General features: G+C 42.8%; 1 protein-coding gene across 1 annotated transcript in view; it reads right to left on the reverse strand.

The window, feature by feature from the left end:
* Positions 1–24,916, reverse strand: part of stx1b (syntaxin 1B) — a 57,295-nt gene that overhangs the window by 19,918 nt on the left and 12,461 nt on the right. The window contains exons 2-3 of the mRNA XM_024013033.2: positions 2,810–2,884; positions 261–360 (exon numbers count right to left, since the gene is read on the reverse strand). Coding sequence (XP_023868801.1) covers positions 261–360; positions 2,810–2,884 — 175 coding nt within the window. The remainder of the gene's footprint in view (positions 1–260; positions 361–2,809; positions 2,885–24,916) is intronic.

The raw sequence follows: 24,916 nt of genomic DNA on the forward strand, positions 1-24,916 counted from the left end.
AACCAATCTGTCTCCGCTATCCTCAGGCCCTTACTGACTCCCCCTCACAGAGACCTGAAAGGATTTGATACAGATAGTAAACCGGAAAGCAATATTGAATTTTCTGGCATATCACTTCTACCTATCCAGTCCTGTCAGTGCTACAAGGTGGAGTCCATAAGGACTGAGGRAAAGCAGTATGGAACTGGTATGGAATTGGGCCCCATCTTAAAAGTATCCATTCGGGCTMATGGATGTGGCTCGTGGGCACCGAGACTTACTTTCGTCAGGGTTGGGCGCTGCCAGGATGGCGCTATGCTGCTTCTTGACCTGCTCCACATCTTCTGACAGCTTATCTATACAGACTCGGATCTCTTCCACCTGCACAGGGAGTGAGAAGGAGGGGGCAGAGGCAACATACATGAGGGCTTAATTCCTGTACTCTTTAAATGAGTGTACTGTCAAATGGCCGTGGTCTAAGGAGCTTCTCCGTTCTAGTAATTATATTTCTATGGAATCGACCAACCGCAGCCACCCATGGAGAGCATGTGTGTACATCATGGGAGAGCTGAGGCCTCTGAACCTCATCATGGACAGGATTACCTCACATACTCAATCATCGACTGACATGMCGACCCAATAGAAGCACTTTCTGATGGGTGGGAGAGCAGGGGAATCAGCATAAGACCACATAAGTCAATTACTGACTGATAATTATCATCTCTGCTGCCTTAGGGTTTGGAGGCTTGATTCTTAGCCATCGTTGGGGGAATTGTATGTTAGAAATGGTTTTCACACTGAGACATCACAGCGAGACCTGTTTACATACATCCACCCGCAGTAACATCTGCTAAACACGTGTATGTGACAAGTAACATTTGATTTGATTTGATTGTTAATACCTTATTACAGTATTAGCTATATATCGTCACTCGTTGTGGATCAATATCTCTATCTAACATTTGTATGATACAAGATGGCCACTGTTTTAATGGTGGGTGTTCAAACTCCTCCAACCCCACAGAATGTGCAGAGGCGCCTGCAGATAATACATTTCCAAGAACTTCTGACTATCCCCTGAAAGCCTGTGCAAAGTCAGACTCAGCAGCCTAACCACACATTCTGCATTCATTCCACTTCTCCATCTGAATGTGTTATGTAATCCAATTCCCAATACAGACGTGTCTTGGCACTGTTTGTGGATATGCGGATCCTTTTGCATTGACTGTATGGATATGAGCATATATGCATTCCTATTCATTCTCTACTCAATTAKTAAAAGCTCTTCCTATTTTTCTTTCTAGGGGACAGAGAGTTCAATGACAATGGCTTGTGAGCTACTTCCTCAACGAAGCTAAGGCATACCGAATCAACTCATTCTTTATAGTGAATCATTGTTTAGCCCAGATTGAGCCAATTCCCCTTCCCCTGTAGTGTTCACTTAATAGTTTTAGGAGAGCTTTGTAAAGCAGACAGATTCGTCTCCGTTAGGACGGAGGAGCTGAGCCACGGCCCATAGGATAGTGAGGAGCACAGCTAAGCCAGGCTCAATAACTGCACCCTGCCTGCAGCAGCAGCAGAGCTCTTCAAAGGCAGGTGTCCTCAATCCCAGCCAGCCCCTCAGGGCCCCACTAACAGTGTCTACTGCTTCTAGATGGGCCAGAGAGTCTGCTTACCTGGTCTTCCAGGCTTGATAAGATGCTGATCAAAAGACAAGGACCAGAGTTGTGGATTTTGTTTGCGATTCCTGGTGCTGTACTGCAGATAACTGTKTATCTGTTCAAGGTTTTTGCTTTWACAGCCTTTTCAAAGAGAGAAAACAATTCCTCTGTGTAAAAAAATGGAGGCCGCGTTCTGAGCGTCTTGCACAAAAAATCCACTACTGGACATTTTAAGCCACAGATTGACTGTACTCCCATAAATGCTGSGACATTCTGTAACCATATTGTCAGACATCCAGGGTGTTAATGTCTTCGTTAAGACTTAACACTCAGCGATAAAGAGTTCTGGCAGCATCTCCAACGTATAAAAGATACCACTGATAGAGTTGATTGATTCACTGCAGTCTTGTTATGGTAGGAAGAAGAGTAAGGTCACTCAATTTTGGCATATTAGTCCAAATAAATCACATGAAACCCAGGGGAGGGACATAAAAGCTGTTACATCCTCCACACCTTGGTCTCTTATTAGCTTTCCCCCGTCATTGGATCATCAATTAGTATGCAAATCATTCCAATTTCTTGTGTTTGAACACACCAAACATAATGTCGCTCTATTTGCATTATCATGCCCCTTCCTCCTTTTTCTCTCATAGCATGTTCCTGGTTGCATAGGATGACTGTTGAAAGAAATGATTCTCAATCACTTTCAATTTTGAAAGAGAAAGCTGAAGGGAACATGACCTGGAGATAATGTAGCCAGTAGGCCTATTTTATTTTCTTGTTTTTACATTATGTGGCCTATTTTATTTTCTTGTTTTTACATTATGTGGCCTATTTTATTTTCTTGTTTTTACATTATGTGGCCTGATTTCACCCTTAATGATATGGCATTAATATGTACTGCACTTGGAAACAGTATTAAATGGGGAACACATAAAACAGTAACACCTTAGCTTTAGAGATATGACACTTATAAGGCATTTACGACCAGTTAATCGCCAATTATGACACTATGCATAGACCTTAATTAGCCCTTTGCCCCCTTTTGTTAAACATGACCCGTAGATGTGTGGATACAGGAACTACCAGGTTACGTTTGTAATAACGGTAATTAAGATATTTCTTATGCCATTCAATGGCGTGTATTACAGTTGTTTTGTTGCACTGACCTGTTCGAAGAACTCATCCATGAAGTGATCCCGGTCAACCTGGACAACTTCTTCATCRTCATCGCTGTCCTTAGCCTGAAACAGAAGAGGTGAAACACAAAATCAGTCCCCCATGCACTGCACTGGCATATTGCTATTTATTGCTGATTGCGTATTTGTGACCTGTGCAAACCGCAGATAACACAGTACCACACTTGGCTATAGATCTCTCCTAACTGTTGGGAGGGTAATGAGCAAGGATGGAAGGGTAAGGAGTAAGAATGGAAGGGTAAGGAGTAAGGAGTAAGGATGGAAGGGGGTAAGGGGTAGAGAATAAAAAGGAAAACCCGTGTATCCATACTGCTTGGTGACATGCATGGCAACCATTTTAGATAAAGCCACAAAAAAGGCTTTGAAATATGTATTATATTTGCGCTGTCACTTCAAACAGTTCATGATATGAAGGGAGTGACCCTTSAAGGGAGTGACCCTCAGTGGCTCCCGAGTGGCGCTGCGGTCTAAGTACCTGGTTCGAATCCAGGCTGTATCACATCCGGCCRTGATTGGGAGTCCCATAGGGCGGCGCACAATTGGCCCAGCATCGTCGGGGTTTGGCCTGGGTAGGCCATCATAGTAAATTAGAATTTGTTCTTAACTGACTTGCTTAAATAAAGGTTAAATTCTAAATTATATATATATWTTTTTTAATAATACACACCCTTACATAAACCCTCTTCGACTTAAAGTGATGCGAGCTGTGTGAACCGACCTCAAAGGGGTCAAGGACTAAGAGACAATGAGAAAGAGAAGCTGTATACGAAGCTGTTGAAAATGGCAGGAGAATCGATGGAACACCTTACATTTGCGCTAAAATAATAAAGATGTGCACTCGGCTTCTTGTCGCGCTTAGCGTTGATGAATTGCCAGAGGCYCATGGAGAGGGGCTGAGGTGTGCAGTGTTGGCAAGGTGGAGCGTGGGCCGTCTGCCATAGGGCAGCACACAGCTCATTCTGTTGCTGATACAGTATTATGGGCACTACAAATTATGCACCCAACGAAAAAGGTGACACCAGGCAATAGATACGGCAGAGATAGATCACCGCATGTGTATGCTGTATGGTCAAATTGATGAACTGTTTAGGCAATAGCTTGATGGGTATTTTGCCTATTTGCGTCAGAGAAGGGCATAGTATTTATGTTCAATTAACTGGCAGGAGAATCGATGGATAGGGCTCTATTTAATCCGTAGCGCTGAAGAGCTGCAATATAGCGCGATAGACATTTAAAGGCAATGTTCCCGCGTTAGCTAGGACTGCATTCACAGAAAACGCTACATATGTCGGCTCAATCTGAAATGACCTTTACATTTCAATCACGCTATAACGCTAAACCTCAACGATACGGATTCAATCGAGCCCCTAGAGTGTTTTGTAAGCTAATGGCAGTCATGTTGAATCACATTGTGAGGGAGAGAGGGGTTGACAAATCCATTTCACCTGGAGAAAAACAACAAATCGACAAGACCTCTATAGTGTCGTCTGCTAAGTCCACACCACAAGAACAGTCATTGCTGAACAGCTTAGTCATAAACACAGCTAGTGGACACCTATCTATAACTGTTGGCAAACAGAGAAATTTACAAAATGGCAGCCATCTACTTGGGCACACTCTAGTCAACATTTTCCCTTCACTCTTCATTGCTTCCTGTTTGTCTTTTGGCCAGAAAAATACAGGAKAGTTAAGTCCWCTAAATCGCATCTCATGCCAAAAGAAACAGCAGCAGACAAGTGTGTCAGGGAGACAATGCTTTTTCATAAGGGCATACGGGAGGGAAAAATAGCTCCAAAGAAGAGGCTGGATGCGTTGGGAGGCCTAGTCGAGTTGCTAGGTTTTGAACTAACTGACCGTTAACTATTTCTCCAGCGGTTGGGGCTGGCTTTGTCTTGGTTAGGGTTTGAAACATTTCCCTCCAGTGCCCACCTCTAACTAGCTAGCTCCACATCGAGGATGTGCAGTTCATGTTCCTGCCCTCTGTGCCCTCGGGTGACAGTCTCCCACTCTGCCTTGTATGGTATGATGARAGACGGTTCCTGGTTGGATCACTCACTCTCCAATGTAATGTGATGCTAGTGTATATGGAGTGTGTGACAAAGGATTAATATAACTTCAGTGCACGGAGCTTTGATATTGATACACGCTGCAGTTATTGGAGGACACAGCGCCATTTAGCCACTTTTTGTTTTGTTTTTTTCTCTCACCTCATTGTATAGATTTTTTGTCATTTAAATACTTTTCTGAAAAACATTCCATGACAAATGGACCTTTTGTTAATTTTTTGCTCCATTTAAGCACATAATAGAGACTATAATGTGTTGAGTTTTCGCAGTAGCTTTCAGGCTAATGAGCGGTGACTCACATTTGTGCTAACATCCACACAGGCAATATCAATGGCCTACCATATTCGTATCAATTTCTAGCAATTATTTTCTGAAGCTTTTAGTACCAGCTCAATTTAAATGGTCATTGCGATGCAAAAAAAAATTGCTGCGATTATTTGATTGAATGAGATGTTGCTCAAATTTGGGTTAATGAGTAATTGGTTTCAGATCTCCATATGATCATCGAAGAGAAAGATACATAGAATGTTCAATCAGAATAACCACCCGACAGGCTTCCACAGAGAACCACGATTCTGACAGACTCGCCTGAATCAGTTTAGGTTCCCTTGGTTTTTATCAAAGGCTACAGATCTGGAACTGTGGTTCATCTGTCTGGTCCGTTTCACTCAAAAGGCCTTGGACTGGAGCATGTTGGAGTAAGATATGAACACGACTGATTGTGTCCAATCAAGTGACTGTGGTCATACGTGCATTGTGTTGTCCTCCAAGCGTTCATTGTAAAAGGGTATGGTTACAATATACAATCAATCAAAGTATTGATTATAATAGGACTACAGATACCACCAAGCTGGATAATGTGGTAGATGTTTTTATAGGTGTAAAGTAGCAAGTAAAAACCATATAGCAGACATAGTAATATACTATGCTTGCGATATAACTGCAAGTAAATAATTCATTTGATAASAGATAGTGGCCTATTCCTAGATCATTTCCAATTAAGATAGCTGATGCAGATTTAATATTTTAATCCATGTTGAAACTACCAAAAACTCTACCATTACTTTCAGGGATCCCCCAATGGTTTGTTCACGATCAACTGCTCAGATTTCCTCCTTCCCAGAGCTGAAATATTCTGTCCATTTTCTATGTATTATTCATGGAATGATGGAGCAGCTTTTGCTGCATATTGCCCAGCCCACCATCTTCATGGCTGCCTGACTGTTACACTGCACAGATGCACACAATCTTAGCTGGGCTTATTTGATATAGATCATGATGTTGTAAGCGGTATCAATGTGTGTTAAATCCTAAGCATATAGCCTACACCTACGTATTGCACAAAAGGTGAATGTTTTTAAACGCATCAATCTACACACAATACCCCATAATGTCAAAGAAAAWAACWGTTTTTTTGAAATGTTGCAAACTTTTGCAAAAAACTGAAATATCATATTTACATAAGTATTCAGACACTTTACTCACTACTTTGTTGAAGCACCTTTGGCAGCAATTACAGCCTTGAGTYTTCTTGGGTATGACACTACAAGCTTGGCACACCTGTATTTGGGGAGTTTCTCCCATTCTTCTCTGCAGATCCTCTCATGCTCTGTCAGRTTGGATTTGCTTCACAGGCATTTTCAGGTCTCTTTAGAGATGTCCGATCGGGTTCAAATCCGGGCTCTGGCTGGGCCACACAAGGACATTCGGAGACTCGTCCCGAAGCCACTCCTGCATTGTCTTGGCTGTGTGCTTAGGATCGTTGTCCTGTTGGAAGGTGAACCTTTGCCCCAGTCTGAGGTCCTGTGTGCTCTGGAGCAGGTTATCATCAAGGATCTCTCTGTACTTTGCTCCATTCATCTTTYCCTYGATCCTGACTAGTCTCCCAGTCCTTGCCACTGAAAAACATCCCCACTGCATGATGCTGCCACCACCAGGCTTCACCGTATGGATGGTGCCAGGTTTCCTCCATACGTAACGCTTGGCATTCAGGTCAAAGAGTTCAATCATCTTGGTTTCATCAGACTAGATAATCTTGCTTCTCATGGTCTGAGAGTCCTTTAGGTGCCTTTTGGCAAACACCAAGTGGGCTGTCATGTGCCTTTTACTGAGGAGTGGCTTCCTTCTGGCCACTCTACCAGAAATACTTGATTGGTAGAGTGCTGCAGAGATGGTTGTCCTTCTGGAAGGTTCTCCCATCTCCACAGAGCATCTCTAGAGCTCTGTCAGAGTGACCATCGGRAACTTGGTCACCTCCCTGACCAAGGCTCTTCTCCCCCGATTGCTCAGTTTGGTCAGCTCTAGAAAGAGTCTTGGTGGTTCCGAACTTCTTCAATTTTAGAATGAGGCCACTGTGTTCTTGGGGACATTCAATGCTGCATAAATGTTTTGGTACCCATCCCCAGATCTGTGCCTCGACACAATCCTGTCTCAGAGCTGTATAGACAATTCCTTCAACCTCATGACTTGGTTTTTGCTCTGACATGTACTGTCAACTGTAAGACCTTATATAGACAGGTGTGTGCCTTACCAAATCATGTACACTCAATTGAATTTACCACAGGTGGACTCTAATCAAGTTGTAGAAACATCTCAAGSATGATCAATGGAAACAGGATGCACCAGAGCTCAATTTCGAGTCTCATAGCAAAGGGTCTGAATACTTATGTAAATAAGGTATTTCAGTTTTTTATTTTAGCGACCACAATTTCTAAAAACCTGTTTTTACTTTGTCATTATGGGGTATTGTGTATAGATTGACGAGGAAAATGTTTATTTCGTCAAATTTWGAAAAAGGCTGTAACAAAACAAAATGGAGTGGAAAAAGGGAAGGGGTCTGAATACYTTCCGAATGCACTGTATATGGTAAGCCACAAACAAATATGCAAATGCACACACACTTGCAGCATCACACAAAAGCATGTCGGCTTTATTTGAAAATGGATAAATGGATAAAGGCACCTTAATCCTGATATGTGACAGAGATTARTGAGAAATTTATATTTCTGGACTTGTTTATATGTTTATATGACAAGTAGCTTTGATTGTAAAGGAGTCAGGTAACAACAAAGATATTCAGAATGTCCAAGATAGCTGACCTCTTCAGAGAGGCAATGTCTTCACATATTTCACAATGTCAGTGTTGTATTACAACTTGGAGTCTTTTCACCATSTCTTATCACATTAGCATCTTACCTACACACTAACACAGACCCCTGCTAAATCAATACAGCCATAAATAGCTGCGCTTGAATAGCTGCATTTGTTTGCTAGCGATCACCCTACAACACTATGCATTGTTTGCGTATGTGTGTGTGCATACGTGCTGGCTTTGAACTATGTGTTTAGCCAAGAAAAGAGAAGGATACCAATCATGCTTTTCACCCAGGGGTGTAGAACAGTCCTCTAGGACAGCAGTGCTGCAGGTTTTCCATTTCGCCCTTGGCCCTAATTGATCAGTTAATGTCACTGATTTCCCGGAGAGTCCACACACCTAGTAACACAGGTCTAAATCKGCCACTGATTAAAAAAAGCAAGAATGAAAACCAGCAGCCTTTCATGACTCGAGGTCAGGCAGCACCTCTGTTTGACCCCGTAACAATTATTCATTAAATATGGCAAATGTTATGCAGAAGTATTATGTTACGATGTGAGTAGCATATGTACCTCATTCACCCCCTGGTGTCACTACAAGGTAGATACAATCTGCAATTACTACTCTTGGCGCCTACCTAAAGTCAGACAGAAAGCACCCAACTTGTGTATTAAAATGTCTATTAAAATGTGTATTAAAACGTGTAGTGAAATGTGTATTAAAATGTGTAGTGAAATGTGTATTAAAATGTGTAGTGAAACGAGCAGCAGGGCTAATGCTAACTCGTCGCTAGCTCTGTTGCCAGATGCCTCTGGGGGGAACCTCATCACAAGCTGCAGCTATGTCGGCTAGGCTGCAGCTATCTCATCTTGAACTGGTCAACATTTTTACATTTCCACTTCTGTGTGTGTGTGTTGTCTACTCAATGTAGCTATATTTGGCTGTTTTCTTCCTTTACTCCTCCCAGGCTCTCCCAGCACTCCACCTGCATCCGGTTTCACCCGACGGGGGAATGGCAGCCTCTCTAGCCCTTGCTTGCCAATGGGCAGATAAGCTAGTTCACAGCTCATATCTTCCATATGAGAGGTATGCGCATACTAATGAAAAGTGGCCAAGGGGCAAAACATTCCACGACAACAGATATTCGTGAGGAGAGAGAGCACGTAGGTAGGTATGGTATGAATAGTTGCATATATGAGCAGGTAAATCTGCTTGGACTATGTTTAATGGAATGGAGTTTAGATGGAATTCAACTGACGATAGGAATGTGACTACAATAGTGCATAACATGTCTGGGCTGCAGAGATAAGGTTTGAGAGAGGTTAGCTGCAGTAACACCAGCAACAGGATCTATATAAAGAATTCATATCTTTAGATTGTGTTACAACTGGTACTAGATTGATCAATCTAGTATTCAAATTCATATGGACAACAATGGTACAACATAGACACTGGTTTGTTTGAAGGGTTTTTGAGGAAATGAAATGCTAATTATTTAGCAGAGAATAGACATCAAAAGATGCTGTGAGGTAAAATATGGTTGAATACGGTTAGACATGGTTGGTGGAATCAGATGGGGTTCCAGAACGATCCACAGAAATGCAGTCATACACAGTTTAGCATAACCAATGCTGTACCAAGTGTACCGCTCACTTGCTTGTGGCAATGGATTGTTGTAACAGCTGGACTAAACAAACCATCACGCTAGGATTCAGGTTACACTGGACAGGCTAAATGGCTAGACTGGCTAATCAGGGCTTGAACCAAATCATATTTAATCTAATGTTAAGTAGGGCCTATAACTAATGTAGACCCTTTAGCTGAAGCTAACCCCAGACAACCTAATCTTCACTGTACACATTATTCTGAGTTACAACAAGCAGCAAAAAGGATTTGATAGCAATGTAATGGATGCACAGTACTTCCACCATTGCCCTCCCTTCAGATTTACCAGAACATTCAAAAACACATKCATTGCTAGGTGTGAATGCAACCTCATAGTGTACAGAGCAGTACATCAAACATTGCACATCTGGGAGATAGGCCTCTTGAGGGCACCACAGGGAAATGCTGGTGTGTCGCTCTGAGCAATGTAGGGCAGACCTAATACACCTGCCATGTGAGTCTCAGTTAGTCTGGCTATAGAATATAGAACAGTACACGGTTCTAAACTGTTTAGGGATCTATGAAATCGCCCTAGTTAAAAGTGTGTGTACTCTGCATGTGATCCAAAGACATACACAATCGCATTTCAACTGGGTAACCCACATGAAGAAGCCCTGTCTGTGTCCGTCTCACCCCCTTTAAATAACCAGCCCCGTCCAGATGCATGCCAGCGACTCGCGACACAATGAAACTTCTAGCGACCACAAAGCTAGCCGCGGGGGTTATCTGCTCGCAGACTGTAACACGCCTTTTCAAGTAGTTCATTCATTATATTCATGGAGATACAATGCTAGGCAGGAAGCATGAATTCGAATGTTGTATCTCTGGATGTCGTGTAAAAAAGAAAAAGCTAGCCTTCAATGAAAATGTAGTAATTTAAAAACCTTCAATAGGCCTATCCTTCCCACCAGAGAAATGACTATGTACTGTACAGTATGTTGTACTACAGGCAATGTTACCCTTATGGAGCACTATAGTGATACTAAAGGCAAATAATCTGAAATGTATACTAAAACATTTTAAACAGTACAACTAATTACCTCCAATACGTATTGTGTAATAAATTATCCTCGCCTCATTAGAACACCAATACACATTTTGGTCGAACGTAAACGCTGAAAAATGTACACCATCTCACTCGCTATTACATAAGCAAATATTGAATTTATCGCTTATTCATCAAGCCGTTGACAGCCTAACCAGCTGTTTTGGATCTAGTGGCAGGGGAGCTTCCTCTATGTATATTGTTTTATTGGTGGAGGAGAAGGGAAGTTACAATGCCGTTGTCCATGGAATCACATGAAGCTATGACATTGGCCCTGCAGTAAAAATGTCTACATATAATATAACATGCAATACCACTCTCTGCGTTGCTTTTGTGAGTGGATGGATTAGTGGATTAATGAGTGGATGGATATGTGGATGGATGGGGGAAGAGAGTATGGATGCATAGAATGTGAATATTATGTATGTGTGTATATGTGTACCTTTGATGTGTATGTACGTGYGTATGTGTAGCATTGTAAGTGTATATTTATGTGGATGTGTATTTGTATGAAGTGTTATTCACAAAACTCCAGTCTGGATCTCTGAGATAGCCTAAACACACAAGTATTGACTATCTCCTATAAACACACACCCTAGAAAACAGCCCAAGCACATTTGAAATGCAGAATTATATTCTTGCAACGTTCTTGAAAACCATTTGAAACTGAAGGCTCGCAAAACGATCATATTGAGTAAATCATATTTAGCAGCTCAAAAAACAACAACTGAGACTTTTATGGGAGATATTGCAGCAAACATCATCCGTGATCGCCTGCTAGCCTGCGGACAGCATTGGATCCACCAGGAATAACGTGAGTAGCATCCGGACAGCTACCAAAYAGAGGCAGTGAGTGTATCAGTTCAACCACAGAGGAAGGATGCATGCTGCTGCGATCCCTGCTGCTGATGCTATAACAAATGGGCTGCTGGGAGGATGGATGGATTGATAGGGCCCATGTATGTGCAGATGCTTGGTCATACAGCTTATAAACCTATTTGTGCAAATGTGTACACATATGTGTATATGAGTGTGTTTATGTGCATATTAATTGGATTAATTTGACTGACTGCACGTTGACAGCTAAAGCCCTGTGGCAAAGATGGAGCTATGGTGAGTGTGGAGGAGGAGGAGGAGGAGCAGAGGGGATGGGATGAGAAAGATAGAGTGAGGCAGAATGTGAGAGAGAGATTCGAGAGAAAGCTCAGAGAAAAGAGAGAGAGGGCTGTGGGGGAGGGACAGAGAGAGAGAGAGAGAGAGACGAAGAGAGAGAGAGAGAGAGAGAGAGAGAGAGAGAGAGAGAGAGAGAGAGAGAGAGAGAGAGAGAGAGAGAGAGAGAGAGATCCAGGAGAGAGAGAGATCCAGGGAGGAGAGGAGAGGAGGATGGTAAAGGGAGGGAAAAAAATTGGAAAAGAGGGAGAGGAGAGTCTGTAGCTAGCTAACACACATGATGCAGGTAAACAGCATCTGTTACCTACAAAAAATCCATTGCTCCCAGCACAGGGGATCAAACAGCCTGTGTGACCCAACCAGGGTCCCCATTCCAACGTCCTCCACCCCCAACGCCATCCCTCTGCATCCACGACACACAACTCCTGTCAGGGAGAATTACATAAGCCTGGGTACCTCAGGTGTGGGGGTGAATACAAATGCCATGAGACGCCTTGCCCAACCTTAGTCCATCTGTACTGGAGAGGAAAGAAGCCACCGCCTGTTACTGCCCATGTATTTTGGGCCTGGGAACAACATTAACTAATTCCCTATGTAGTACACAGGGGTTAGGTTAGACTTGGGGGGTTTGAGTGGTGCAGGAGAGGTAGAGGGCATGGAAGGAGAGAGATTAAATAAAGAGCCCTGATGTATACACACGTCAACCTCATCCATCATGTCCATCTTTTGTCAATCCATGTTCGCTTTTCCACTTGCGGGCTATAAAAAGCATACCATTGGTCAGGTCCAATGTTCCTTTATCAACCGTCATTCTGATGCTTTGAGGGGGCCAAGGGAGAAAATGGAAGCGAGCCGTCTTTTTTATGGCTCATAATGGAGGGGGGGGAGGGGTGGAGGATGGAGGAGGGGATGTTTAGATAGAAATAGATGCTGTGGCTTCCAGACTGACTCAGCGAAAACTCAGGGGAGTGTCTTAAGTGAAGTAACAAACAAGGTCAGGATGTGATGAGCGAGCTGCACTGGCTGCCAAACCTGGGCTACAGGCAGCACCCACAGGCTCACAGAGAGAGAGAGGGAGGCTCCAATAGAGAGACACAGGTTTCGTCCCGATTCTCCACCCTTCTTCCAAAGTGTGCACTTCACACTCACCACGGTAGACACTCCCGCCAGTCTGCGTTTACACCACTCCAATGCTTTTAAATCCATGACAGGAAGTGCACACTTTGGGAGAAGTGTGGAGAATCGGGACGCACATCACTAATCCATCAATACTATGCACAGTCATATCAACCGCTCTTCCCAGAGTATTTTGCACTGTAAGATCCACTGTACTGCGCATCCCCCCAAAATCCTGAAATATAATTAGTGACAAATGGGAAAGTATTAATCTTATATTTAAGCAATAAGGCTCGRGGGGGTGTGGTATATGGCCAATATATCATGGCTAAGGACTGTTCTTAAGCACGACGCAACGTGGAGTGCCTGGATATAGCCCTTAGCCATGGTATATTGGCAATACACACTATATATACAAAAGTATGTGGACAGCCCTTCAAATTAGGGGATTGGGCTATTTCAGCCACACCCGTTTTTGACAAGTGTATAAAATCTTGCACACAGCCATGCAATCTCCATATACAAACATTGACAGTAGAATGGCCTTAATGAAGAACTCAGTGACTTTCAACAAGTCAGTTCGTCAAATTTCTGTGGCCGAGCAGCCGCATACAAGCCTAAGAATCAACATGCGCAATGCAAAGCGCTGGCTGGAGTGGTGTATCAAGCTTCACCATCTGGCTGTCTGACCAACAAATCTGGGTTTGGCGGATTCCAGGAGAACGCTACCTGCCCCTCGGCATAGTGCCAACTGTAAAGTTTGGTGGAGTAGGAACAATGGTATGTGGCTGTTTTTCATGGTTCTGGCCAGGCCCCTTAGTTCCAGTGAAGGGAAATCTTTACGCTGTGGCAACAGTTTGGGAAGCCGCTTTCCTGTTTCACCATGACAATGCCACCGTGCACAAAGCGAGGTCCATACAGAAATGGTTTGTTGAGATCAGTGTGGAATAACTTGACTGGCCTGCACAGAGTCCTGACCTCAACCCCATGAAACACCTTTGGGATTAATTGGAATGCCAACTGCAAGCCAGGCCTAATCGCCCAACATCAGTGCCCAACCTCACTAATGCTCTTGTGACTGAACGGAATCAAGTCCCTGCAGCAATGTTCAAACATCTAGTGGAAAGCCTTCCCAGAAGAGTGGAGGCTGTTGTAGYAGCAATGTGGGAACCAACTCCGTTTAATGCCCATTCTTTTGAATGAGATGTTCGACGAGCACGTGTCCACATACTTTTGGTCGTGTAGTGTACCACAAACCCCAAAGGTGCCTTATTGCTAGTATAAACTGGTTACCAACGTAATTAGAGCAGTACAAATAAACGTTTTGTCATACCCGTGGTATACAGTCTGATATACCACGGCTGTCAGCCGTCAGCATTCAGGGMTCGAACCACCCAGTTAATAATTKACTTTGTGGAACGGGTTAGGRGTTAAAGTAACTAATGAAAGAGGGYTAATCGAAAGGTTGAGTGTTGGCTAGGCCTTATCTCTAAAACCCTAACACAAAATGACAATCTTCTAATTCCCCTTTAAAATAATTGATAAAACCTTAATGACTAYCACTATCAGTTTTTATCAGAAGTTTGTGTTATCAACAAGTATGATAAGAGGAGTAGAAATATTGCCAGAGGTGTTTTTGGAAACATGTGGCACGGTGCTAAGTTCAAACTCAATTTAGACCCTCTCTGAACTGCACGCAAAGCCCCCAAAATACATTYAGACTTACTTAAATTCACTTCATCACCATTTAACCAAGTCTGTGGTCTCCCTCAGGGAATCACAGCTGAGAAATGGAAACAGGTTCGTGAGGCTGCCAGGACGTTTTTGGGGYATTGTACATGACCAATTCCCAGAATTCAATGAGCCATGTAATCAATATATAAAACGGTGAATGATGGGAGGGTTTAACAAATCTATGATTGCGTGTTTTAAATGATCTTGCATCACGTAGCCTAGGAACCCATAGGAGTGTTCCATCGTACAACTAGTGTCTACCTAGATTATACTCCATCCTGTTGTCAAATGCTCTGTCAACTGTTAATAACAACTGCATGACCACTTCTGTCATATGTTATTACATGCTTCATAAGAGTCTACATACCAGATGATATTACAGGGTGTTATGTCATTTACTAACCTCTGTGTCACATTGTTACATTGAATGGAATGATGGGCGTCATAACCATGTCATATGCCGTTATAGAGTGTTCACAGACACCTTAAGTAAAGTGAGCCTCATTTGAGGTGTTATAAAATAGTTATGCATGTGGTTGCTCCCCAGGATAAATTGAGAATCACAAAATGTTACCATTCAAAGGATCTCCAAGAAACTGTGGCAAATGGGAGCACAGATGTATTTAGGATTATACATTTTTGTTATATATTGATATACAAAAGAAACAGTCCAGTGGCCAGTCGGAGCGAGCTAACCAGGACCTTGAGACTACTCTACGCTGACTGGGCTCCGCCAACCCCACTACCTGGAGCCAGCAGCTTGTGTGAGTCGAACACGCCCACAACACCCTTCCCTGCTCTGCCATGGGCCTATCACCTTTTGAGTGTTCCCTGGGGTATCAGCCCCCGCTCTTCCCTGAGCAGGAGGAAGAGGTTGGCATACCTTCTACCGAGATGTTTGTCCACCTCTGTCGTCGTACCTGGAGGAGAGCCCGCTCGGCCATCCTCAAGAACACCTCCAGGTATCGACGACAAGCGGATCGCCACCGGACCCCGGCAACCCGGTATCGTCTCGGGCAGAAGGTATGGCTGTCCACCCGGAATCTGTCCCTCCGGGTGGAATCCCGCAAACTCTCCCCCTGCTTTATCAGCCTGTTTCCTATCTCCAAAGTCATTAGCCCCTCTGCTGTTCGTCTTCTGTTGCTCCGTACCCTTCGTATACATCCGTATACATTCCCCCAGCCACCCCAGTCATAGACTGTTCTCTCTACTACCGCATGGCAAGCGGTACCAGAGTGCCAAGTCTAGAACAAAAAGGCTTCTCAACAGTTTTTACCCCCAAGCCATAAGACTCCTGAACAGGTAATCAAATGGCTACCTGGACTATTTATATTGTGAGCCCCCCCAACCCCTCTTTTTACGCTGCTGCTACTCTCTGTTTATCATATATGCATAGTCACTATAACTATACACTCATGTACATACTACCTCAATTGGGCCGACCAACCACTGCTCCAGCACATTGGCTAACCGGGCTATCTGCATTGTGTCCCTCCCACCACCCACCAACCCCTCTTTTATGCTACTGCTACTCTCTGTTCATCATATATGCATAGTCACTTTAACCATATCTACATGTACATACTACCTCAATCAGCCCGACTAACCGGTGTCTGTATGTAGCCTCGCTACTTTTATAGCCTCGCTACTGTATATAGCCTATCTTTTTACTGGTGTTTTTATTTCTTTACCTACCTATTGTTCACCTAATACCTTTTTTGCACTATTGTTTAGAGCCTGTAAGTAAGCATTTCACTGTAAACTCTACACCTGTTGTATTCGGCGCACGTGACAAATACACTTTGATTTAATTTGACCTTTCATGTGTCCAGAGATAATCCATGTCTCACTGCCCTTTGTCTCCTGTTGCCAGTTCGTTTTGTTTGTGAAACCCTCACTGCTTTTTTTCAGAGAGATGGTGGCCTTTGCCTGACATGGGATGCATCCAAATGGCTCCGTATTCCCTACATACAGTTGATGTCAGAAGTTTACATACACTTAGGTTGGAGTCATTAAAACTCGTTTTTCAACCACTCCACAAATTTCTTGTTAACAAACTATAGTTTTGGCAAGTCAGTTAGGACATCTACTTTGTGCATGACACAAGTAATTTTTCCAACAATTGTTTACAGACAGATTATTTCACTGTACCACAATTCCAGTGGGTCAGAAATGTACATACACTAAGTTGACTGTGCCTTTAAACAGCTTGGAAAATTCCAGAATTGTTTTGTTTTGTTCCCCTGCACCTGCCTGTTTCTTGCTCTTGTTTTCTAGTCCTTCCCAGTTTTGACCGTTCTGCCTGCCCTGACCCTRACCCGGCCTGCCGTTCTGTAYCTTGCCCCACCTAACTGGATTATTGACCCCTGCCTGCCCTGACCCTGAGACTGCCTGTCGTTCTGGACCCTTTGCACCCTCTCTGGATTATTGACCCCTGCCTGCCCTGACCTGCCGTTTGCCTGCCCCTGTATTAGAAATAAACGTTTGTTTCTTCGACACTCTCTGCATCTGAGTCATACCTGAAATGTGATAGTATCAGGCTGGGTGAAGAAGGAGTTGGSTTTTGTAAATTCGGTTAATGTATCCAGAAGTGGATTTGTGTTGATTTTTTGTGTGTTTGCTGCCCAGAGGGAGAGGGTGCTAYGCGTTTCGTAGCTGTGTCCTGCTTTGCGTTCCGGAACAGAGTGCCGCTGAAAGGAGTGATCTTCCTGAGTGTTGAGGTAGATCCACTGAAGTTGAGGATCCCCTGTGTCTGCGATGCACGCCGTTTGGTACAACACAGACCCAGTGGCGAGCACGAGACTGGGGAGACTCTGTCTGTTTAGATGCAGAGTGTTTGCCGGATAAAGTCATGCTAGGGTATATAAGTTATCCCATGAGAACTTTTGTTCTGAACACACCACAGTGTTTCGGTGCCAAGTTTATGGTCATGATGCAGCAGTGTGTAGGAGGGAGATTCCGAGGTGTGAGAAGTGTGCAGGTGGACATGAGACAAAGTGGAGTGCTTCAATTGTGGGGGTGGCCATGTAGCTGGGGATTAGAAATGTCCTGTGCGAGTGAGACCGTTTTTAAGTTTCCAGGGTGAGGGTAGTGCAGAAAGTGTTATATGCTGAGGCAGTGAGGAAAGTAGAGGATGGTGGGCTAAGAGTGAGGGATCATGAGAGGATACCAATAGTAGGCCAGTACTGAGCTGTCTCTTATACACATCTAGATGTGTATAAGAGACAGGTGTTATATGCTGAGGCAGTGAGGAAAGTAGAGGATTGTGGGCAAAGTTAGGGCAATTGTAGTGGAAAGGTGTGGTGGGGATAGTGGTATGTATGTAGGGTTAGATGGTGGTACAATTTCCTTTTTTCTTTTTTTGTGAACAAATGGTCAATGCACTTTCTGAACTGTGAAAAGCAGCAATACACAACAAAGCGTCTAGTCTGCCGGGAAAACCACATAAAGAAGAAGACAGTTTGCAGATCCAAATGAAAAGTTATTTATCTTTAGCTCTTGTATCAGCGTATCATTTCGCTGATATCGGAAGACTTAACAACAGAACAACAACACATGAGAAACKATGAAATTAAAAAGTAATTGTGTTTAAAGTGTACTGAAAGAGAATGTATTGTGTGATGTGCTGCAAAATTTGCTTTATAATTTGAAATTCCTCCGGTAGCTAGCAAGCTAGCTATGCATAGATGGGGGCACAGTGGGGCTGCTTGTTCTCATGTCGTGGCCCTACGTCTGTGGCTAGCTAGCTACAGGCGATATTTGGATTGTGAGAAGCATGGCTCTCCAACTCTGCTCCTGGAGAGCTACATGTTGCAGTTGCACCATCAACTACTCAGTTAGCTAGCTGGCAACCTGACTAATTACAAATCTCCTTTATAGTATAGCTGTCATTTTTATTGTAGCCTGCTCATCTTCCTTTTTTCACAGCTGTCTGTTGTGCCCCAGAAACTTGATTTTGTTGTAAATTTTTTTTGCTTCTGTGTCGTTTTTTTGTGTTTTTTTGGGCAAGTTGTTGGTAATATAATGTGTCCTTTTTAATATATGGACGTGGTCCAATTTGTACAACTCTGAGCAGTTTATTGTCTCATCAAAATAAAAAAAATCCTAAGTACATCTGTGCTCCCATTTGCCCATGTTTTTTAAAATCCTTTGAATGGTACAACATTGTGATACTCTCAACTCATCCTGTGGTATAAGCACATTCATAACTGTTTTATAAGACCTCAAATGAATGTCACGTTACTTAAGGTGCCTGTACACACACTCTATAACGGCAAAGGACATGGTTATGACACCCATCATTCCGTTCAATGTAATAATGTGGCACAGAGGTTGGTAAATGACATAACACCCTGTAATATCATCTGGTATGTAGACTCTTGTGTAGCATGTAATAACATATGACATAAGTTGTCATGCAGACTGTGTAATACCAGTTGTTATTAACATTGACATGAGTGCATATGACAACAGGATGAACAGTCCTCTATATAACGCCCATTATACCTAGTTTTATAACATCTTATTTCATTACTCATAACTATTTAAAGCTACGTATAACAGATTATGACAAATGCTATAATGTGTTATATAGTTGTTATAAAGGCTTTATGAATGTATACATAAGGACGCCTACAGTAAAGTGTCACCAATTTTCCCCTTGTATTAAAAGCAAATAACCAAATTAGGAAGCTTAAGCTGTATTGACTTATTGATTGATTGGTTTTCTGCTGCCTTGCCAAATCCCCTTGCAGAAGACGTTATAGGGAGCAGTGAGCTGCATATTTCTTCACCCCCCCCCCCCCTCCTTCCATCCCTCGCCTCATGAATGAAACAGGAAGTGGGTGATCAATTACATATTCAACTTACACATAAAAGAACAGTCTGAACTATATGTAAATGAGCTTACCCACTTAAGTATAGCATCCGAAGGCTGTTTCATTGTAATTTACTTAGTTAGGTCCAGACTAAAATTCAACGGCTACAACTTATTATGTAAGGTGGGAGATTCAAAGAGTACTGCTACTTCCGCCATACCAATGTGAGATCAGCAATACTTGTAAACTAGGTCATTTAAGGATGCGAGGGGCATTGTGCYGATAGAACCAGTGATGCCACCTTTTAGAAAAATAAACACACAAATGAGGATGGATATTCGGAATGAAAGTGACAGTGTGGGACAAATAAATTCAAAGCTGTTTCTCGTATCAGGATTTGATTGTACAGTTATAATGGTACTCTCAACCCTGGATTTCCTCCCTCAATGCAGGATTCAATTGTTGTTGGATTATTTCATTGTCAGCAATTACAATGTTGTTATAGTATAGTTTCTACATAAAGGGTAGTATGAGGACATTACATCAGCCATAAGTAGCTTCTCACCCATCAAAATGCTTTAAGTGCTTAACTTATTCGTGTACTGTAGTCGAGAGAGAGATTGATTACGTATTGGGATCATACGTCCGTAGCTTTATCGATAGTTAGGCTACCTGCAGGCATGGGTTCTTGAGGATGTCCAATATACAGTACATCAATCTAAATCGGTCATSATATAAACGCTTTGTCCTTCTGTTGTAAAACTATTTTACTCACTTTAGTGGTTGGATTGATATATCTGGGAGCACCTTTTAAATGTGTTTGTCATCAGGGTGTATGATTGCTCCACAGTGTAGTAAATAGATCTGACATTTACCCTTCACAATCCAAACMGACATTGTATCTCCTCGACCCCAAAAATGGCAAAACTCKGACCTCTAAAAGATCATACAACACAATCAGACCATCTGACRTTCCTAGATTGTTTCCAAGACAAATTCCCCAACTAGCAATTTCCAAAATAATATTCKGCACCGATAACATGGTGATCATGCAAACTGAGAGAGCAGGTGATAATCRAACCTCAATAACATCTCCCCGACATAGTGGTCCTTATTAAGGAACATGTTGCTGCTGAATTCCTGTCCTTTCTTTGTCCTATCATTGTGCTGAGTCATTTAAAGATGTTMGATTAAAACCATATCACGTGATGTAGTCCTTTACAATCATACTCGGGATTGAAAATGGCAGATTTGGGCACTGATGAGCTCCTAAATTGGAACAAAGTAGCTGTACAGTAACATGCTATAAATTAGCTTCACAGCGCTGTATGGGTTTTGACTGACAGCCATTCTGAACTTCCCCCATCTCTCCCGCTAGTTGAAACTTTTGCAGATGTTTTGTTGTCTGAGTAAGGGAAATGCTTTRAATTAAGAGGACTCTGTGTATTTTGAATGATGAGACATTGAGGATTATAAGGAATACCGCTTTGATGTCATACAAGCAAGCCAAACACCTGTGAGTCCAAATGTGCACTTCACATTTCCATAATCATAAAACTCATGTCATATAGTGTCAACGTTTCTGATCACTATGTTTGATGTACAGTTACAAGATGACATGGTGTTATACCCCGTGTTGTTCTGAACAGAATGAGCCTATGTTTGTCTATTGTGAAGAAACTTTAAGGCGGAACACGCACCTGAATGCACTCATGACTCCTTTCTACACTAAGAAAAAAAGGTTCCAAAAGGGTTATTTGGCTGTCCCCATAGGAGAACCCTTTTTGATTCCAGGTAGAACCCTTTTTGGTTCTATGTAGAACTATTTTGGGTTCCATGTAGAACCMTCTGGGGAAAGGATTATACAWGGAACCCAATARGGTTCTACCTGGAACCAAAAGGGTTCTTCAAAGGGTCTCCTATTGGGACAACCGAAGAACCCTTTTTTTCCCAAGAACCCAACAGACCAAAATTGTCTGTTTCGCTGAATTGCCTTATGAAAGCCCTACACGGTAAGATAGTATTTTATAACGTATCTAGTCTAGCTTGGCAATAGAACAAGCTTTCAAATGATGCCCACCTGACCCAGATTGTGATTTATAATGGGACGTTTTTTGGATTGTGTAAACAACAGTAATTGTTTGATGGCGGGGATGCAGGGTTGTTTTCCAAACAGAACAACTACAATTGTACTTGCTCTAGTTCCTCAACGRMACAGCYAGGAGAGCTCAAAAAAGCACCTTATAGTTGACAACTCTTCTTCGAGTCATTAAAGTGCATTGAATTGACTTAGTAACTGTGCACACTTTGGAGAGGATAAAGACGGGTCCGACCACCTGACGGGCCGCCCCAGGTGTGAGGGTAGGGTAACAACATCTCCACCCGCTGATCCTCAACATGGGGCCCCACAAGGGTGCGTTCTGAGCCCTCTCCTGTACTCCCTGTTCACCCACGACTGCGTGGCCATGCACGCTCCAACTCAATCATCAAGTTTGCGGACGACACTACGTGGTAGGCTTGATTACCAACAACGACGAGACGGCCTACAGGGAGGAGGTGAGGGCCCTCGGAGTGTGGTGTCAGGAAAATAACCTCACACTCAACGTCAACAAAACAAAGGAGATGATTGTGGACTTCAGGAAAACGGGACAGTAGTGGAGAGGGTAGTAAGTTTTAAGTTCCTCGGTGTACACATCAGGACAAACTGAATTGGTCCACCCACCAGACAGCGTTGTGAAGAAGGCGCAGCAGCGCCTCTTCAACCTCAGGAGGCTGAGAGAAATCGGCTTGTCACCAAAAGCACTCACAAACTTCTACAGATGCACAATCGAGAGCATCCTGTCGGGCTGTATCACCGCTGGTACGGCAACTGCTCCGCCCACAACCGTAAGGCTCTCCAGAGGGTAGTGAGGTCTGCACAACGCATCACCGGGGGGCAAACTACCTGCCCTCCAGGACACCTACACCACCCGATGTAACAGGAAGGCCATAAAGATCATCAAGGACAACAACCACCCGACCACTGCCTGTTCACCCCGCTATCATCCAGAAGGCGAGGTCAGTACAGGTGATTCAAAGCAGGACCGAGAGACTGAAAAGCTTCTATCTCAAGGCCATCAGACTGTTAACAGCCACCACTACATTTAGTGGCCGCTGCCACATATCTGACTCAATCCAGCCACTTTAATAATGGAAATTGATGGAAATTGATGTAAAAATGTATCACTAGCCACTTTAAACAATGCCACTTAATATAATGTTTACATACCCTACATTAACTCATCTCATATCTATATGTATATACTGTACGTCTATATCATTCTACTGCATCTTGCCATCTTTGTAATCCATGTATCACTAGCCACTTTGACTATGCCACTTTATGTTTATATACCCTACATTACTCATCTCATATGTATATACTGTACTCTATACCATCTACTGCATCTTGCCTATGCCGTTCTGTACCATCACTCATTCATATATCTTTATGAACATATTCTTTATCCTTTTACACTTGTGTGTATAAGGTAGTATTTGTGGAATTGTTAGGTTAGATTACTCGTTGGTTATTACTGCATTGTCGGAACTAGAAGCACAAGCATTTCGCTACACTCGTATTAACATCTGCTAACCATGTGTATGTGACAAATAAAATTTGATTTGATTTGATTTGGCCACTTGAATACACAAGTTAGTCCGCTCACTCGAACCCTTGTAATCTTATGTTGCACCTACCCCACATTCTCCAAGAACATTCTTATCATGTTACTGAATGTATTCAGAGTATTTTCTGATATTGTTATCAACAAATGCTGCAAAAATTACAGTAAATGTAAAATGTACATAAAATCAACAGTGTAATGTTTGGATTCAGTCTTGTGTCAGGTGAACTGTTGTGTCCTAAACTTTGGTCTAATAATTTTCCCATAATTACATTTTCCAAACCCTTTCAATGGCAGCCATGCTTATACATATGCTTTTCATATTTCTTCCGTAAGAAACATTTCAATGCATCCCTATCCATATAGGTCCCTTTTCACAAGTGTAAATGGTTAAATTAAAGTCTGCATTTGTGGCAAACAGATGGCAATACACAACACTTCGGATTCTGTGTTTCAAAACGTACAAAAACGGACTTGAATGATCATGGGCATTCAATATCCAAAGAGATTTACATTCTACAGAGCTTGAACGATAGAATGATAGTCCTTGGAACATCTTACTACTTAAAGCAGTGTGAGTCACAATAAATTCCAACTGTACGACATTGTACGCATCCTGAGACGGCTCCATGTGGTTGGTGGTGATCTCACTGCTCCACCTGTGTTTAGCTCAGTCTGAGTGAAAGGGGATGTGAGGTAGGTTATGAACAGAATTCCGCTAGACAGCCACATGATCTCATCTGACTGATCAACCCGCTCCTCTCTGACTTGTATGGGCACAGTCGGACACAGAATTCTCAGAGAAGTAGGATGGATGCCAGAGCGAAAGTAATTATTCAGCGTGTTAATTTAGTGGCTAAAATTGTTGACGGGAGAAAGTGGTCCGGTCTGGAATGGCCAGTCAGCATGTCTTTCTTTAACCTACGTTGACATTTAAAAAACGCAAGCTATTCTTTTTAAAGCACATAGTAWAAACAATTGAGTAAAAGTGGAGTAGGAAATATAGATGGTTTTTGGACTTTCTAGAACTCATTTGAAGTTATAACTCCTAGGAGAAATGACTAGCTGTACTGAGGTCAACTTAACTATATCACAAAAAGGCGGGGCAGACATCCAGGTAGTTTCTATATAATAAACAATCCTTCAGTCCAAATATGTGGGGATAAACAACGTGTGACAGATTCAGCAGTGTGAGGTGAGTAAGACGCAAAGACAGAGACAGAGACTGTTCCTGAGTACCCTAGGCCTACTAGACTAGGGTTAGCCTTTAACCATACCCCCAAACCCAATCCACACAAAATACATACTACACTCGAAGCAAAGGCTATTTGTTGTCCACCTCAAGTGATTTTCCCTCCATTGTCCAGTTCATTGCCATTGAGAGGAATATAKWTGCTAAAACATGCCTTGGAGGGGTATTTTKACTGTCTAATGTGTCCACCACGTCAAGGGCACGTGTACCAGTCTGTAAGTACCAGTGGGCAAACAGATCCCTAGGTCAGATGAAAGACGTCTAGCTGGAAGAAATCCGTCACATTCCCTCCTGCTATTTAATCCTGATTAGCATTTTTTTTACTTTTGTGTCTCTACGACTACAATTTCAGGCTTAATTACTTTTTGTGTTGACAGAGTGCAAATGAAGATCCCTCTGCTTAAATGACTTTGGAGGACTCAAAACACACATAACTCATTCAGCTTGGGTCTG

Source organism: Salvelinus sp. IW2-2015, linkage group LG20 (genome assembly GCF_002910315.2).
Source record: "Salvelinus sp. IW2-2015 linkage group LG20, ASM291031v2, whole genome shotgun sequence".
Classification (NCBI taxonomy): Eukaryota; Metazoa; Chordata; class Actinopteri; order Salmoniformes; family Salmonidae; genus Salvelinus; species Salvelinus sp. IW2-2015.